Source organism: Pararge aegeria, chromosome 4 (assembly GCF_905163445.1).
Source record: "Pararge aegeria chromosome 4, ilParAegt1.1, whole genome shotgun sequence".
Classification (NCBI taxonomy): domain Eukaryota; kingdom Metazoa; phylum Arthropoda; class Insecta; order Lepidoptera; family Nymphalidae; genus Pararge; species Pararge aegeria.
In genome coordinates, this window is record NC_053183.1 from 2,548,793 (window position 1) to 2,566,180 (window position 17,388).

The window sequence follows — 17,388 nt, forward strand, 5'->3', positions numbered from 1 at the left end:
TTAGACAAATAATTCCGACTCAATTCGAGGCTAGTAGTAATAAGTGTAAGCTAACTAACTTTTGGCTTTAACTAGATACTTAATGCAGTATACGATACGTTCTTAGCACGTGATCGAGCTCTTTCAAACTGTAAGGCAATTGGAAAAGGTAAAAAATATGTGTTACGCTATGATTGTTTATTTCGTGCAGCCCTTACCTTAAGTTAAGTGAATGTGGTCCCAGTTTTAGTACTATACACTTCCCTATATATTGAATTCGTTAAAATATTTAAAAGCCAATTGTTGGCGGGGGTGATGATACGAAACTAATGCCCGTCTTCGCTAACTACGAACATGGCAATAGGTTCTTAGGCATACGTCAACCTTTCACCAACAGTTATTACCTAAGAGTTGGTGAAGCTTTACTTTCCTATAGACGTCGCGCAAATCATTATGCATTCGATTTAGGCGAGGTTTTATGAAAACGGTCATAAGCCGCTTTTTAGTTCGCGCAGGTTAAGCTGGAAGGTAGAATAAATGACGTACCGTGTACGCCAAAATAGCCCAAATCTGTAATTTTATATGGACGAGATCATTATATAACAACTCCTTATAAACTTACGTTACGGCTACTGACCTAGCAATAGCACAAAATAGTGGCCACTATACTAAATGATATTACCTCTCCACTATCCTTACAGTTGACTTCGACATGTGTATGTTACTTCAAAACTGTGTATCTCATGTACTATGTGTAAATTATGTTGTATATTTTGCGACGCGCCAATATTCGTGTGTATAGCTACTATTGACAGATTAAATCTCAAGTCTAATTGCAAAACAACTTGGTTACCATGCTATTTCTAAATTAGCAATGAAAAGACATTTGTCAAGGTTTAAAAATTACGATAAAAGTATTTTAAGTTTAAAATCCGATAGTCCTACCAATTCTGCTGTACAAAAATCTCTAAAATCAACAAAATTGACAAGTGTCAAGATAATATTATTATTCCTTTCAACGCAAAACATAGTGAACAGGATGGGCACTACACACTTTCAAATCTGCCAATTTTGTTTAGTTAAGAGATTTGCTTACAGCATAATTGGTTCCAGTGGAGCTCAAGGTCAGAAGTGTGTAAATATTGCTGGTCTGTATTTTACATAACTCTCATTAAAGAAAAAATAATTACATATTTTATTAATGACATTAAAAGTAAACCCTTGAATCCAATTTCACCTAATGGTGACTGATGATGCAGACTAAGTTGGTAGCGAACAAACCTGTTAGAGATATGACAATTATATTAAACCTAATCTATTTTTTCTAGCGAAATATAAGTGCACACATTTTCGCATTTATAATGTCAGGAAATTTAGTTTAGTGGACACTTCGACAATCGCTATACACACGGAATATTAGTGCGGGCGCACAAAACCTGTGCTTTGCCGCTGTCCTCACGCGCCCCACATTCGCCTGTCACGCGCTCGCTCACACCCTAACACCGAGCTAACCGCGCCTCACTGGGGAAGCTTTGGTATACGCTTACATGTATTTATTGAGGCCATCGGCTGTTGTATCGAGCGGGCGATCCGAACAACTAGTATAACTGCCATGAACTCGTTCCTTGGGATATTTTTCATATTCTAATGTACTAAAATGTTTAAGAGGAATTCTTGCGGTGTGATGTATCAAACGCTATATTTTTCGCAGTTCGATATACCCAAATGTCTCCAAGAATAACTGGCATTACTGGAGTGGTACATTTTCAAGTCAGCATTGTTTACGATTGCCCTCAGAAACTCATTTAAGCTCTGAGACTCCGCTTTATTATTTGTTTTGGGTAATTAATGTAAGCTTTAATGGTGCCAATTCTGTTGATTACAAATCTCTAAACTAAATTGACTGGATTAATAATTTTGCTATCCTTTTCGCAGAGAATAAAGTTTTTTAACTTTATTCTCTGCGAAATATACCTGTGATAGCATCACTGTTAGACCTGAAAATTTAGGGTACTTCAGGGATTTGTATATAACAGAATTTATACCATTAGCCTAAAGTCTATTCTGATTCTGACACATTCTAATGGACATCCAGCGACAAAATTTCAATCACATTGGCACATTATTTTCGTGACAGCAAACAGGTTCAAATTTCAAACAATGATATGTATAAAAAAAATGTTCTTGGAAACAATCACGTAAAACAAACTGCGAAATTTATTTTTATAGCTGGATAATTCTGAGGAGTAATTTAGCAGATACATTAGAGAATGTGAAGAATGTCCCCCCTTGGCCAGTAGCGTGGTGTGTGGGTATCATCATCAACTCATGGTCTCATGGCTTCGCTCATCGCTCAGTAACATTAGCCAGCCATATCGTACAAACCGGGGAGCTCTTTGATTCTTTAAGTAACAACAGATAACAAAATCTCCAACATTCGTCAAAGCAATTGAGAATTCTATCATTAGGCTCGTTGAAATTGGTTGGGTGGGAGTTGCTAAGGAAAATGGTCGCGTACAAAACTGTGAGCGATGTTGTCAATATTGCCGTGCTTTTCGCGTGAGGGATGGGATAATATGGATAGAAGGTCACGCACTTATAAGAATTAAAGTACGAGGTAGAAGTATATTTTACTCTGCCAATTTTAGTTACGGAATTATCAATAAAGTCACTACACAAAGTTCATTCCTAAACATCTCCGGAGCATCCTCAGGAGATGTTGACTTCACAAAGAACAATTTCTAACCATATGTTGCACAGATTTATCGACCTAACACATATATGGATTAATTATTGACCAGTGTTATATATGGTCTTCCGCAAATAACGACTGCTTCTATCCGAATGAATGATACGATTTATAAATAGGTCGCGTGATCAAACCGCTGGATTTAAAAATAATCGAATAGGGTCGAATGATCATGGAGCTTGGACTTCAGCAAATTAACGCCTTCCATCCGATGGAGCGGATGGATATACGCGTTATGAAACAGGTTGCGTAATCAAAGCGCTGCACTTCCACATATTCAACGCCTGCTTCCATCCGAATGAATGATACGAGTTTCAAAACCGGGTTACATGATCAAATAGCTACACTTCCAAAAATCAACGCCTTATCAAAGTTTATGTCGTCGCGGAAGTAAGCAGACGTCCCATGATGTTCTGATACCGAGTGTTAAATTCTGCGCATACGCACGACGTTCGTGAAGTCATTAAGTCTGGTTCGGACTGTTCGAGTTAAAAAATGTGTCGCGTGATCAAAGAGCTCCTTGGGTCGGAGTGGGCAGCGTGCGTAGGGCGGGGCGGGGCGCGGGTAGGCAGCGGGTGACGGTGGTGCTGCGTAGGCTGGCTGCACTCGCTGGCGGGGCTGCTGAAACGCCGCCTCAGCGGGTACGTCAAGTGGCATCACGTTGCAGCGCGCCGCGACCCCGTGCACGAGGCCGTCGCGCACCACAGGTGACTATAACGCTTAACGCGACCTGCGTTTGTCTGAGACGGTTACTGATGCACCTATACGTAAGCCAAATTCGATATGGTTGTGTTTACCTACAAAGCGTTGCTCATCGTAACCGAGTTTGTTGAGGGACAAAAAAAATCATCATTTCATACCTTCTGTAGTCAATTTGATGATTAATCGAAAAAAAGCTAAAAATTGGCGAAATTTTATGAGTACTATATATAATATAAGGTTGTTAGACATGTAGTAGTAATAAAGAATTGGTAAAATTTTGTTTTAAGCTATTTTTCTTACGTAACACTGAGCGGTTAAGCTATATTTTCGAAAACGGTTTTAAACTAATGTTTAACTTGGAAACGGTGATAATTACAATTTTTGATTATTAAAAGTGTGACAACCCTATGATTTTTGGTTTGTTTACATTAATTCCACATCGAGTTTGGCTATAGTATAGTCTGATATTTTCTACCTATACGATCGTTTGAAAGTTAACCTTGAGTTGTATAGAATCGATGAAGCGCCATCTAGCTACAGTACACGGAAACAGTATTACCACTAGATGGCGCTCTATCGATTGTGTGGTAACGAATGAGCACAATCTATATACAATCCTGGGAAACTGGCATTCCATACACATGGTGCAATTTCAACAACTGTGAAGTTGTGAAAGAACTTATTCAGAAACTGACTCAGTTAAACGTTAGGCATAAATTTGAGATGAAAGATTTGAAAATACATCTCTCTAAATTTCACGGCAACGGCAAACCAAGTACAGTTTTCCGTTTTAGCAACCTAAGGTTTTAGCATCTTCTTTTATTATGGTCAGCACTGTTGTTATTTAACTGCTTACAGATGACAAAATTTAAATACAGTGTGACATTAATAAACTTGATAACTTGTGTAATAGACGTGGCATAACGTCGGGTTAGTTAAGAAGTGTTATATCACTCTATAACTGACAGCACCTTTCAAATCTTAGAGTGTAACAACACTGCATATTTATTTATATATCATAAGATATGCCAGGCATCCAAACTCCGTAAACATACTCGCATTAATTGTCCCACAGATGTAACTGAATATATATCTCTTACTACTCTACTACTATGGCAGAGTAGATTCTTTTGTTTTTGCCTTGCATATAAACTATATATCTCTATTACGATGTAATAAAAACTAAAAGTTATGTAACGTTGGGAAATCCATGCGAGCAAATGTGAGCGGATTCTGACGTGACGTGACGTCCTTTTGACGTGTCTTCTTACATGCACAACTTTTTCTAAAATTTAAATTGGATATATTTAAAAGACCCCCTTAAACCTTTTGTTTAGAGCTGAAACAATTTTATGTCTTAGAACTCAGATAATCTTGTGATTCTATCCTGTTTTATACACTTTAGTGGTTAATATTGGGAGACTTTAAACGTACTCGAATAATTTATTTACTATATAATCCAGAACCCAAGTACAACTTAACAAGTTAAAGAATGTAAACGAAGTATGTAGTAACGTAAATCTGCCAAATTTTATGCAGTTGTGATATTTTGATGTCTGGTATGAAATGACAGCTTTACGCTAACGTGGATCTACGTTAGTTAACTTACAATACACCCAATGTTTGTGTAACGTAAACATGATTCAATAGATGGGGTACGAGCGAGAGTTGGAGTGTGCCCGCTTCGCCCCTCCCGCCCCGTGCCCCGCCGCCGCGCCCCTCCGACTAGCAGCCGGGACCGGGGAGCCGACACGTGACACCAAACATCCGACACCTGATACTCGCATCTGCTGTTACGTACGACGTGCGGACCCGGTACCTGACGCCCGACACCGATCTTCAATCAACCGCGTGACCACTTTCATTACCCGATGCGTGTTTGCGTACACTTAGTTCTTTGGGTGTACGTGGCCCTAGTACATAAAAGCTAGCGTGTTGGCCGATGCACGTGACCCTGTACTGTGTCCACATTGAACCAATGTATACTAGATACGCACTGCGGGGTTACGCGGGCACCTGATTCACAGAGCAATTTTACGTACGTACCTCGAATGTATAACCCGCGCCATTAAATAATGGATTTTTCAACTTGATTTATCATCTCATTCGGATATCTGTACTCTCGCATTTTTTTCTAACTTTTCTTATAATGTTAGCAATAATTTCATTTTTTATTAATGTATATATGTATTATGTTTTAATTATAAAAAAAACAAGTGCGATAAAATAAATTTAAACGAACAAATTAAAAATAGGCTTTTTTATGTAATTGTGTTTTAATTATTTTCTTAACAATTCTTAAATAAGCTTTACTACACTATTTTTAGGGTAATATTTAATTAAGTGTTTTTTTATCTCATGTCATATTAAAAGTAAAAAAATTACATTGTAAGACAATAATGAAAAAATAGACTTTACTTCCCGTATTTTGTGCGAAAGAGTTAGCTAGACATCGGCTGCCTTTTTTAAATCTATTCTTTAATGGCTCGGGTTATATGCACTTCGTAGTAACACTTCTCGCGAATAAAGCTAAGCCAATACTAACCTCAAATGTGTTAGGTATATACAAAAAATAAATCGACTTCTTTAATAAATTTTATACTAACTAATAAATAATTAAATTTTTGTATAACTCAAGCTTGAATACTATATATAGTAGCCAGAGGCGTGCACAGGGTTTTTGACCAGGGTATGCATAAACAAGGAAAATGGCATAAAATGGAAAAATCCATCCGCTTTATAAGTAATACAAAACTTTTAGGGTATGCAATGCTTTTGTGCATGTATGAAGTGCACGCCACTGATAGTAGCTTTCATTCGCGAAAAAATTTGCAAGTACTTAAGTACTAACTTTGATAGAAAATGTAGATGTACCGCCGTAAAATATTACGTCTGCGTAACCCTGTAACCCTTTCGAGTGTATAGGCGTGATGCTATTTAGTGTGCTTGCGTAAACAATGCATATTTATGTGAAAGCAGTAATCGCAGTAGATTTGCTGTAATTTTTGAATAGAGTTCCGTTGTATGTCTCCGAATACCTTCATGAGATCTATATGAAATTTTAATGGAACCAGTTCAAGAATTTGGCAAATCCGTTTGGCAAATGACAGAGTTACTGCCGAAAATACAAAAAACCTCTTTTTTGAAAGAAGGCGATTAAAAATACGTCTTCGTATGAAGGAAAGAACCTTCCATCCATCCAACATCTTCCTTCGATAAAGGAACCGTACTGGCTTAGCTTTGTTCGTGGTGGATTTTTCGGTAAAATTTTAATTTTTCGTATTCAATCCAACGAGTACCATGCGTGCATACTTCTTTGCGTCTGTGGTTCAGCAACACCGTGTCCCCGTTGTACTGCAATGAAAATATACGCTTCGCGAACCTTTAAACCAAATAACGAAAACACTTTAACGTGTCAGACTTTGTATGAAGGACAATTAAGTTTGTACATAAAAAAAAGTCATTTATTTATACAAAGATATGAAATAACGCTTGTAACAATAATTATATATATTTTGTTTTATTATATATTTTGTTTTTAAATGTTGCCCTTAATAGATATAAAATACAAGTTCGTTTTTGTTTTATAAAAGTTTGTTTTTGTCACATCATTATGAACGGTTTTTATCAGTCTGAGATAGAAGTTACGGTTGCCCAGATTTTGCGTTCAAACATTATTTATCGTAAATGTAACCAAAAAAGATAATTTCAACAAAAAAAACTAATACAAACGAACAAAAGTAAACCGTAAATGTACGCATTTTTAAGACTATACTTTTGTAACTATTAGGGCAAAGCGAGATGTCTAGTATTTATCAACTTGCTTAACATATTAACTTAAACATCGTTTTACATGAACATGTAATTTTATTTTTGCTAGCGTGACGATTAGAAAACAATTACATATGTATAGAATTATTTTTTATTAATTATTCTTTTTCGTTTTTCCATTTAATTTATAAACACATGCAATCATGAATTTAATGTAATTTCTAATACAAAGCTTGCGACAAATAAATAAAAGTTAAATGTATTTAAATAAATTTACATTAAGAGCTTTTACACACGGCGAGATTTTCGCGTGCGGTTTTAACACATCGGCTTGAACTAAAACGCGCTTTTAGTGCGATAAAGTTGCAATCTATCCCTTAGGACGAAATTCCACAGCTCGCTAGCGTCGATGGTTTTCACGTATCGATATACTATAATTTCACAGTGTAATGGACTTATACTACCGTTTAATGGAGCTCGATTTCGTAATCAAGTTTGTAATCGGCAAACTCATCGACTGTAATTCAGTTCTTCACGAATCGCGCGGGGACCATGGATTTTTTCGAGGTCAAATTAGCCTATGAGTTAATTCAGGCTATAACTTATTTCCCTATATTTTCGGAGTTATTCACGTTTATAATTTTTGTTGGATTATTCAAATAAAGAAGTTTAATTACATTTTACTCAGACGTTACAGTGTTTCGACGCGTGCGAGCTTTACTATTCCGTACTAAGGGCTCAGTAAGTTTAATAATGCATGCACTTATATCGCGCGTTAGCGAAGCGGCAACTGCGCGGGGAAATATCTTCGTTTGTAAACCCTCTTTATTTTTTAGCATAGGTTTTACTAAGAACACCAAAAACGTTCAAGTCATATATGAATTTTTGTGTAAATATTAGTTTTAGGGTTTGCGACTAAATGCGAAAGCATACTATTAACACGCGACCCGACATCGCGAAGTTACAAACGCGGATGTTTGTGGTGGGTATCTGGTCATAGAAAATATTTAAGTACGGTTAGCAAAACAAGAAAAAGAAAACACTGATCTCTGGCACAGCGGACATAACTCCGAAAAGTTAAAGTTTGCGTGCCGGTAATCAAAACTCGTCCCTCCGGGGAGACCGAAGCTCAAACATGTATTTCAACATTATACCCACCTAAAAAAACAGGGATAAGTCTGCATTTATAAACTTTATAAACACTATATAAGTTTTCACTCAGTCTGATTAAATGTCAAGAGTTGTTGCTAACTAATCTTCTAAATTGTTGTAACTTTATCTCGTTTAACTAGCTTTAGTAAACTGTGGCTTTTTGTCGGGGCGCGTGTCAAAAGTATGTGTTTGCCAGATTTTTGTCGACGCGAGATTTTCTTATTTAGTTCTATAACAAATTGTAAACTTCGGTCGGAAAGAATTTTTCGATCATGTAAACATTATTTCATATACAATCATGTAATATTTATCATATTTGCTGTTACATATAGACTAACTTACTGATTTATAGATTTCCACAGCTTAACAGAGGTTAAGATAAGGACTTAAGTATTTTATAATGATAACAGCGTTTGCAAAAACTTCGCAGTTTATAGTAAATATTACAGTCGTGATGTATTTCAGTCGTGTTAATATTTTAACTGAGTTCGAAGTTTGTTTACATGTTCGTACATTCTGTTTGACTCAACTAACTTATTTATCTGCCAAAATTGTGTACGCTGATTTGTCTTATGTGTCATATAATAAGGTCTATACTGTACACGATTAAGGTGGATATCATAAATCCACAGTCCGAATTCAATTTGTTTTAATATCATGTCAAAATTAACTTCAACTATACCAACGTATAACTGAATTCCGAAATACTTTTGAAGGGTGGATAAGTATATTTCATAAGGAGTGATTCCTTTAAAACTCCTGTAACAATATTAAATCGAAATAAGCATATTTATATTTCCATACAAGTTAATTCAAAACATTCTAAGTGTTTACTTATGACAACCCTATTGAAGTTAAAATACCGACACGCGCATAGTATCTAAGCTACGCGACGCGTACCTAATAAAGTGAATTTTGCATGGGATGTTAGGGCTGTACCTGATTTCTTTTAGTAAAAGTTTCTTTCTTTGGCAGTGGTTTACTCGAAAACTATTAGGTTTTCGGGTTCACAGAACAATGTACCTCTAAAGCCTGTAAAGTAATACTTCGGTTTTCATTCACACGTTGCATATGATATATATAAGTTTGACTAAATGAAATAAGTTATCATATTTGTTACTAGCAATTACCTTACATCCCATTTTTCGTTCTACAAAGTATAGTTAATACTCGTTTCGAAAGTTTTGTTTTACTACGGGAAATACTGAACTGATTACGATAAAACTTTTTAAGTCAGCTAATCCAGGACTCAGCAAATGCATTAAAGCAATATGGAAACGAAGCCATGATATGATATGGGGTGGGAGCTTGACTTCACTTTTGAGGGGCTAACTTTCCTAAGTTATGTGCGTTTTAATTAAAATATCACTAGCCTCAACGGTGAAGTTAAACATCGTTAAGAAACCTACATGCCTGGGAGTTCTACGTAATGTTCTCAAAGGTGTGTGGAGTCCACCAATCCGCACTGGGCCAGCGTTGTGGATTACGGCCTTAACCACTCCTCCTTGTGGGAGGAGATCCATGCTCTGTAGTTAGCCGGTAATGGGTTGATATGATTATGACGATGAATATGGAAAATACGAGCAGCAACGAAACAGCACACTCACACAGAAGCACGCTTTTACGAGGCCCCAAAGCTATTAACATTATCGAAGTATAGTGGACCCCCGGTAGTCCGACAAACATTTTGCAGGGCAGTGTCGAACTATCGAATTCGTCGGATTATAGAGTACTGCCTAAGACCCCCTATAGTCCGGATTTTTTTACAAAAGAGTATCTTGTAATCCGACCACAATAGTGATGGTGCGTACAAGTTGTAACTTGTTCAATCATGCTTAGCGAATACGTATTCAATAATAAATAATAGACCATGTCGGATTACAGGGGTGCCGGATTAGACAGGGGCTGGACTACCGGGGGTCCACTGTAGTGCAGTCGGGGTTACTGTTTGGAGACGAGCGGTCACTTGCGTTACTGTAGCGTACGTAATTACTTTATGAATCGGGTATAGTTTCCGTACTGCTTTAGCTTATATACTTACTGTGGTGAGAATGACTTCCTTGCTTACTAACCAAGTTCAAAATGTGCGATTTTCTACTTACGTTACTTATTCGTTCGCTTGAAAGTTAGGTACGATGTGTATGGTATCGAAACAGCGCCATTGCTATTGACACTATCCCATTGTTGTAACTAGATGTCTCCGATACCATTAAGATCGTAGTTTACGGCCTATCAAAGGCCGTGGGGTTCGATTCCCAGATCTGGAAGATGTTTCTGTGATGAACATGAATGTTTGTCAGTATTATATTTATCTTAGTAACCATAACACAAGCTACGCTTACTTTGACGCTTATAAGGCAATGTGTGTATTGTCGTAGTATATTCATTTATTACTTGAACTTATAAGAATAAGTTAATGTAGGTAGAAAATCTGTCACAAGGCACTGGGAAATATTGTAATCTATATTGGCTCTGTATTTCCCGTGATAAAAGGCAACTTACAATTTCCTTGCAGAGCCCACTACCAGATTGTAAAGCGAGCTAAAACGGGTAGCAGTTAAGAAGTACCCAATTCCCAATCTTTTAAATGTTTTATTACAAACCATATGGTTAAAATTTTCACTCTTTTGAATAAACCTAATGCATCGTTTTATTACAAACCATACGGTTAAAAGTTACACTCTTTTGAATAAAAAAGTTAAAGTTTAGTTAAGGAATGATACTTTGTTCGTATATCATTAATGGCATTACCGTGGCTAGAATTTCTGCTGATTATAGAGTAGTTATATCGATGTAAATATCGTGTATTATATCGGTAATTGAAGACATAACTTAAGCAGGTAATTTTTTCGATAGAAATGTGATACGTAGCAGTTTTTATACGTTGAGGGTTTATTCACACACATCGGTCACGTCACCAAACAGTACAAAATTGTAGGGCATTGATCGGCTCTAAAGGCCTTACTAATAACCGTGGTATAACGTCGGCATAGTTATGCAGTGATTGCCAAATTAATGCTATTTTATTCATAGCGGCAAATATTGTTAGCAATCGTTACAATCTGACCGATCGGTGACGTGACGGACTCGTGACTGTTGTGTGTGACTAATAAACCTTTAAATCAAATGTGAAAAAGTCATTAGATAGTATGGTAATACATAGCGGTTTTTGTACGTCTCATCCTAAAGCTGATCGCAAATTACTAGACTTGTTGCAAGCGCCGAATTAATGCGATGGGCGCTAGTGACGTCATTAGTATTTATTTAGTGCGCCCGATGCGTCATTTTGTTTTTCAACCAAATCAAATTATACCATAGACAGGAGACCAGAAAATAATATTTACTTGCCCACCTGCCAAATCACGGCAACGGGGGATAGGAGAAGTTTACCCACGTTTATTATTGCTTATATTGTTTGAATATTATTTCCACATGCGACAATGTTCTGAGAGTTGGTAAAGTGGGAGAAATAAAATGCTGGTCCCGGGGAGAAAAATGTCTTCTTCCCATAATAATAGCCTTGGTTGAGATTTGCACGCTTGCAAGTAGTTTTTGAATGAAAAATCTTAAAAGTCAGATTAAAAAAGACCATATGTTCCTCGAGTGTCACATTCTGTACTTTTGATTTTTAAAAAAATTGAATCAAAATGAACGGGAAATTTATATAGAATAAACTTCTGCGAGCAGGATACAGAACAACCTACCCAAACTATAATTGAAACGTTTATGACAGTTTTATAACAAAAAATAATTTATATAGTTTATGCATTTGTTTTAAATATAAATATTCGAGAATGAGCATAGATAATTGATATGTTTTCACAGAACATTCATTCGACCGGCTTTCTTATGGTCTTAGCACACTATATCGATCCAAATTATGGCATCCGAATGTGTGTTTTATTTTATGTGACATAGTGTTGTTTCAAGTTTTCGTTACATAACATAAAGCTCATAAATCGAATGCGTTCTAAAGTTGTTTTAGACTCGATATGGTCTGTGAATGCCTTTTTTTCATATATTCATATATCTAATAAATGTGCCTGAAGGGTATTTTATGTAAGAGATAATAGATAGAGGTTATTGAACGCGCGTAGATGTGTTTATAGTTATTTTAGTGACATATTTATATCATTGGTTGTATACTCACAATAGGACTGAAGATATGTAGTTCAGAATGTACAAATTGCAGTGGTTTATATATTTCTATTTAATTATTAATCTGTGTAAAACTAGCAAGGATTTTCTGTTGTTACCCAATCTAGTGTAAAATATACGATTTTTAGAAAATATGTCTGTCTCGATTGTAAAATAAAAATCTGGCTCGGAGGACCAAAGTGGAGACATTGATAACGAGAAGATACTTATAAAATCTATTAAAGTGCCCTTCACGGCTTTTGGAATCGCAGACAGACACATCAGTTTTATTTATTTGCTTAAATTATAGTAACATTCAAGATATCCTTGCTCTAGAACTTGATGATTTTGAAAAAAATTGTATTCCTAATTTTTACCTTATCACAAAGCGCAAAGGGATATGATTGTCTCAACGTTTTATAATGCAATATAATCAATTTGGTGAAACTTGACAGAATCGTTTCTCGTACATATTTCAATAACCTGCCCCTGGCTACAATTCTACGATTTATGTGAATATGCACTAAAGCGTCGACCCGCGATCCCCGTAGCTTGCAAATTTTGCAGCCAATCCCAAGACGGGTCGCTGAGCAAGTCTTGCTATTGGTCAATAGAAAAACGCACAAGGGATTAAATATATGTCTGTAGCCTGGCTTCCGTACGCGTTAAAGCCGTATTTATCAATAGCTGAAGCTATGTGAATTTAGTACAATTGTTATTTTTATTGATGCATACATGTTTTTTAATGGACGTATTTGGAAAAAAAAAGTGACAGATGAGTAGTAGGTAAGCCTAAAAAGTCATAATATATTGCACGCCATCACGTTTGACCTTGCTTCTGTTGAAAATTTCCCCACATTAGGTACCTCTTCTGTACCAAAGACTTTTTATGTCTTCTGCAATCTATCCCTATACACGGTGACGTTTACATGGTGAAGTGAGTCAAGAGTGCAGAAATCGTTATTAAGAATCACGGGTAACATTTTACAGTGTGCATAGTATAATGTCTTATACATACATCGGCTGCAAACTTTTACTTGCCCTAGTAAGATCGTGCGATCTGTAAACGCGGAGCCATCACGGCAATTTGCGTTCAAAATTGCGTCTTGCGACAACCAATCACAACAACGCGCGTATAAGCAAGCATTGTGATTGGTCCTTCGCATCTATCGGCTCGCTTGCTTAACACGATATAAAAGTCACTGTGAAGAGCTTTTGCGCTCGCTAGTCGGCACAAATCGCGTGCAAATCTCCGTATGCGAGATGTTTTACAAAAAGTAATGTATTTTATTAAAACAACGATTCAGTTTTTTTTCCTTTGTAATTATTATCGCGATAGTTATTATGTTAATGTGTATTGTAATAAATGCGGATCAAATTTTCTTCAATGTGTTTAATTTTTTTCAAACCCTTGGTATTCTAAAGGTTTGTAAGAACCAGCAACTTCGATTTGGCGTAGTGTGAATGATTTATCACATGTTAGTGATAATAGGCAGGATCGACGGCTTGACGTGATCTCCGAGGCACGGGGTGGAGACCGCCAATTTCTAATCACTTTTTGGGTGAACAAAAAGAGTGAAACTCGCGTCATCGTCACCGCACGCGCTTCCCATGAGGTTTACGTATACTGTGTACATATCGTTAATATTCTATCGGCAGTTCGCCCAGCATGTTTTTTTTAATTCGAGGATGGTACTAATAATACTGTCAGAAAAACCTGATACCTAACAAGTTTGAGTACATCCACCAAAGCATATTCAGTAAGTCAGTAAGCAACTTATTAACTGTTTTTAGCAGATCTTCTCAAGGTTGATGAAGAATATGCAATATGACACTTTGATCATTCCATACAAAGACTATTTTACTGGTCATAAGAAACAAAGTGCTGCCCGAAAACCAATGTTTGCGAAAATCCGAAATCCGAGCATCTGTTTTAGAGCTGAAATGTCTCTAGAAGTGCTTAAGTTTACAGCAAGTATAGCAACCCTGTTTTGAGTGGGAGGTTAGTAATAATTGAGACAATTTAAAAAATATGTGGACTTTTCAATAACTTATTTGGACCATGTTTTGGAGTTAACATAGACAGAATTTATATTCTCTGGTCTTGTCTGTCTGTAGTTACCATCCTACCAAAAAAGACGTGCAGCCAAGCGATTTCGGTACGATGCACGATGTCACGTACAAAATCAATTAGGATTTTGTGTTAAATATAACTTCCATACCCCAATCAGGTAAGCCCGCTATCATCGTAGACTGCAACATCACTGGCCAGGTGAGATTTCAGTCGAAAGCTGACACGTAGAGGAACAAAAAAAACAGGAAATTCAACGTCAATTAAGTAGCCGAAAGAAATACGTCGCACAGTAAAAAACAATGAAGTTAAATAAAATAACTTTAATGATAAACCTTTGTACAATCATTTGTGTTCTCTAATCAACAAGCTAAACTCTAAACAATAAATGATGTTACGCATATAAATACATAGATCGAGAGTTTACAAAAATAACAAAATTCCTATATTTCTACAATAATAACCAAAAGAATAAATTATAATCATTACAATAATAGGCAATATATTTGTAGTTTAAACAAAAAAATAACCTTATATGAAAATTAATATCGCTAAACTAGATAAAACAATTAATGTTTTTCTCTTCATTACAAAATACCTTAAATTGAAATTAATAAAGATAAATCGTACTAAGTACAAGTAACTGAAGCGGCCACAAATCGACATCTAGCAAATATTGCAAAACTGTCAAAATAGTGTAATTTTTCTCAGCTTGTCATGTTCCGAAGAATTTCTCCATTTGCCTCATCGGTGCGTTACTGAACGCTGTGGCAAATGTCATTTCAAATACATGGAAAATAACGCACTATGCGTAGGCAGAGCTCTACAAAATTAATACTTCAAAACGTATGGTAAATTTTGAAATGTAAATTGTTGATGTTGGAAAAGAGCAACTGCTGAGTTTCTTGCCGGCTTCTTCTCGGTAGAATCTGCCTTTCGAACCGGTGGTAGAGTCACTACAAACAGACAGACTGACGTTTCAAAAGTGCTTATATTAGGCCTACTTGGAATAAATGAATTTTGATTTTTTGACGGACCATGTAAGGCATAAAATGTTCTTGTGTTTAGAGTTGGGACTTAAAATACCAATCTTAACTCTAAAACGAATTCTTTGGTTTGACTTAGTTAGGCGTCATTAGATACGTGTCACTTTATATAAATTATAACCCTATTAATAATTTAGCTTCTTATATTAATTGCTGTCCACATATCTCAAACTAAAGCATGTACTCTAAGCTTGCTGAACTAAACTAAATTGACAGATTTATATGTAGTGTTTTACAGTACCTACAGTCAAAAAGATCACATAAGTGTAAGTTTAACCTGAAATAAAGAAATTTAAAGAAGATTAGCTCGATTAAATGAACATTAACTAAATGGACAGATATATGCATAGATGTATTATCCCATTTTTGTTAATTCCCCTTGGAAAGGGCTGGACACTATTTTAGCCTGTCAATTTTGTTGAGTTCAGAGATATACCGTATACGTTAGTACATGTCGAAGTCACTATACATATTCAAACTTTTAGAGTTGTATGTTTGTATTTTGTGTATTGTAAATAATAGCTGAGTTGCACGTATAAACAGAATTTAGACTTACGAGTATGGCAAAATTATAACATAGATTCGCTTACTAGATAATTAGTATATTAACCTTAGGAAATTAATCCAAAACACAGCATAAAATTTGGTAACTTTGAATAAAATAATCTTAAAAAATAGCATACATAACAACCAAGATAAACAACCTTTGCGTGAGAGCGCTGTCCGATTCCGTTTTTGGTATCTTTTTTTAATATTTTTGTCGCAGTTATATATAAAGCTTAAGCTATAGTTTATTTTATCTTCTCTTAAATTTTGGTTTATAAACTATAATATTATCTAATTTTTCTTTTCGGGACTCATTTCCGTTGGCTGGTGCCCATAGACTACCATATTGATAGGTCAATTTTATTGGACGCCCAAATTCACTCGCCCAATGGTGCTGATTCTGTTGTACGAAGATCTTTACTAATATTATTGAAGGAAAGCAATATTTTTGGACGTGAATTTTGGATTCGTTTATATAACTATGAACAATGGCACCACGATACTCCGTTATGATATAATGATCATAGGAAATGCGACCTTAATTGCATTAGCGACTATCTTGTTGGTTGAGCGACAAGTGAATGCGATAAGTTACGGCCTTCGCACTTTATATAGACTCAAAGCCTTAAACTTGAATGAAGTTAAAGCATCGAAATGTGAGCTTTATAATTACTATAATAATTTATTGCTATAATAATTATTTGACTTTGCCTTTATTAATGATCACCAATGTGCATCTAACCTTTACTTTCATATTAAATATAGTAAACCCAATCATTTCTTTTGACTAGCAACCTTTAGTCATGTATTTTCAATAATCCTAATCTTACTAACATGGCCGTTTTTCCTTTCAGGAACAGTATTTTGAAGGTTATAAAGTCCTATAACCTTCTAAAGTCTAACAAATCCAAAAATCTTCAGATGGCAGATTTCATTCAGTAGTACTATACTTTGACGGCCAATTGGCGCAGTGGGCAGCGACCCTGCTTCAGTCCAAGGCTGTGGGTTCGACACATAGGTTCTGGTACATTAATGTTTTTGAGTGACTGGGTGTTTATCAATACCTATATTATTCACTAGCAGTCCCTCGTGGCTTCGTCCGCGTTTCTCCCTTCAGTCAATCTTAAAAGATAGTCATATGTTTATAGGGGACCAACTTGGTCATACATAATTTTTGCAAAACTTTAAAAGGAAAAAAAACCCCGATTTTGAAACATTCTTCATAGGTGCTATGC

General features: G+C 35.9%; 1 protein-coding gene across 1 annotated transcript in view; it reads left to right on the forward strand.

Annotated features, from left to right (window-relative positions):
- LOC120637858 (dual specificity mitogen-activated protein kinase kinase 7-like) overlaps positions 1-5,562 on the forward strand; it is a 33,745-nt gene extending 28,183 nt beyond the window's left edge. The window contains exons 15-16 of the mRNA XM_039909896.1: positions 3,324-3,435; positions 5,081-5,562. Coding sequence (XP_039765830.1) covers positions 3,324-3,435; positions 5,081-5,159 — 191 coding nt within the window. The 3' untranslated portion in view covers positions 5,160-5,562. The remainder of the gene's footprint in view (positions 1-3,323; positions 3,436-5,080) is intronic.
- The last annotated feature ends 11,826 nt before the right edge of the window (positions 5,563-17,388 follow it).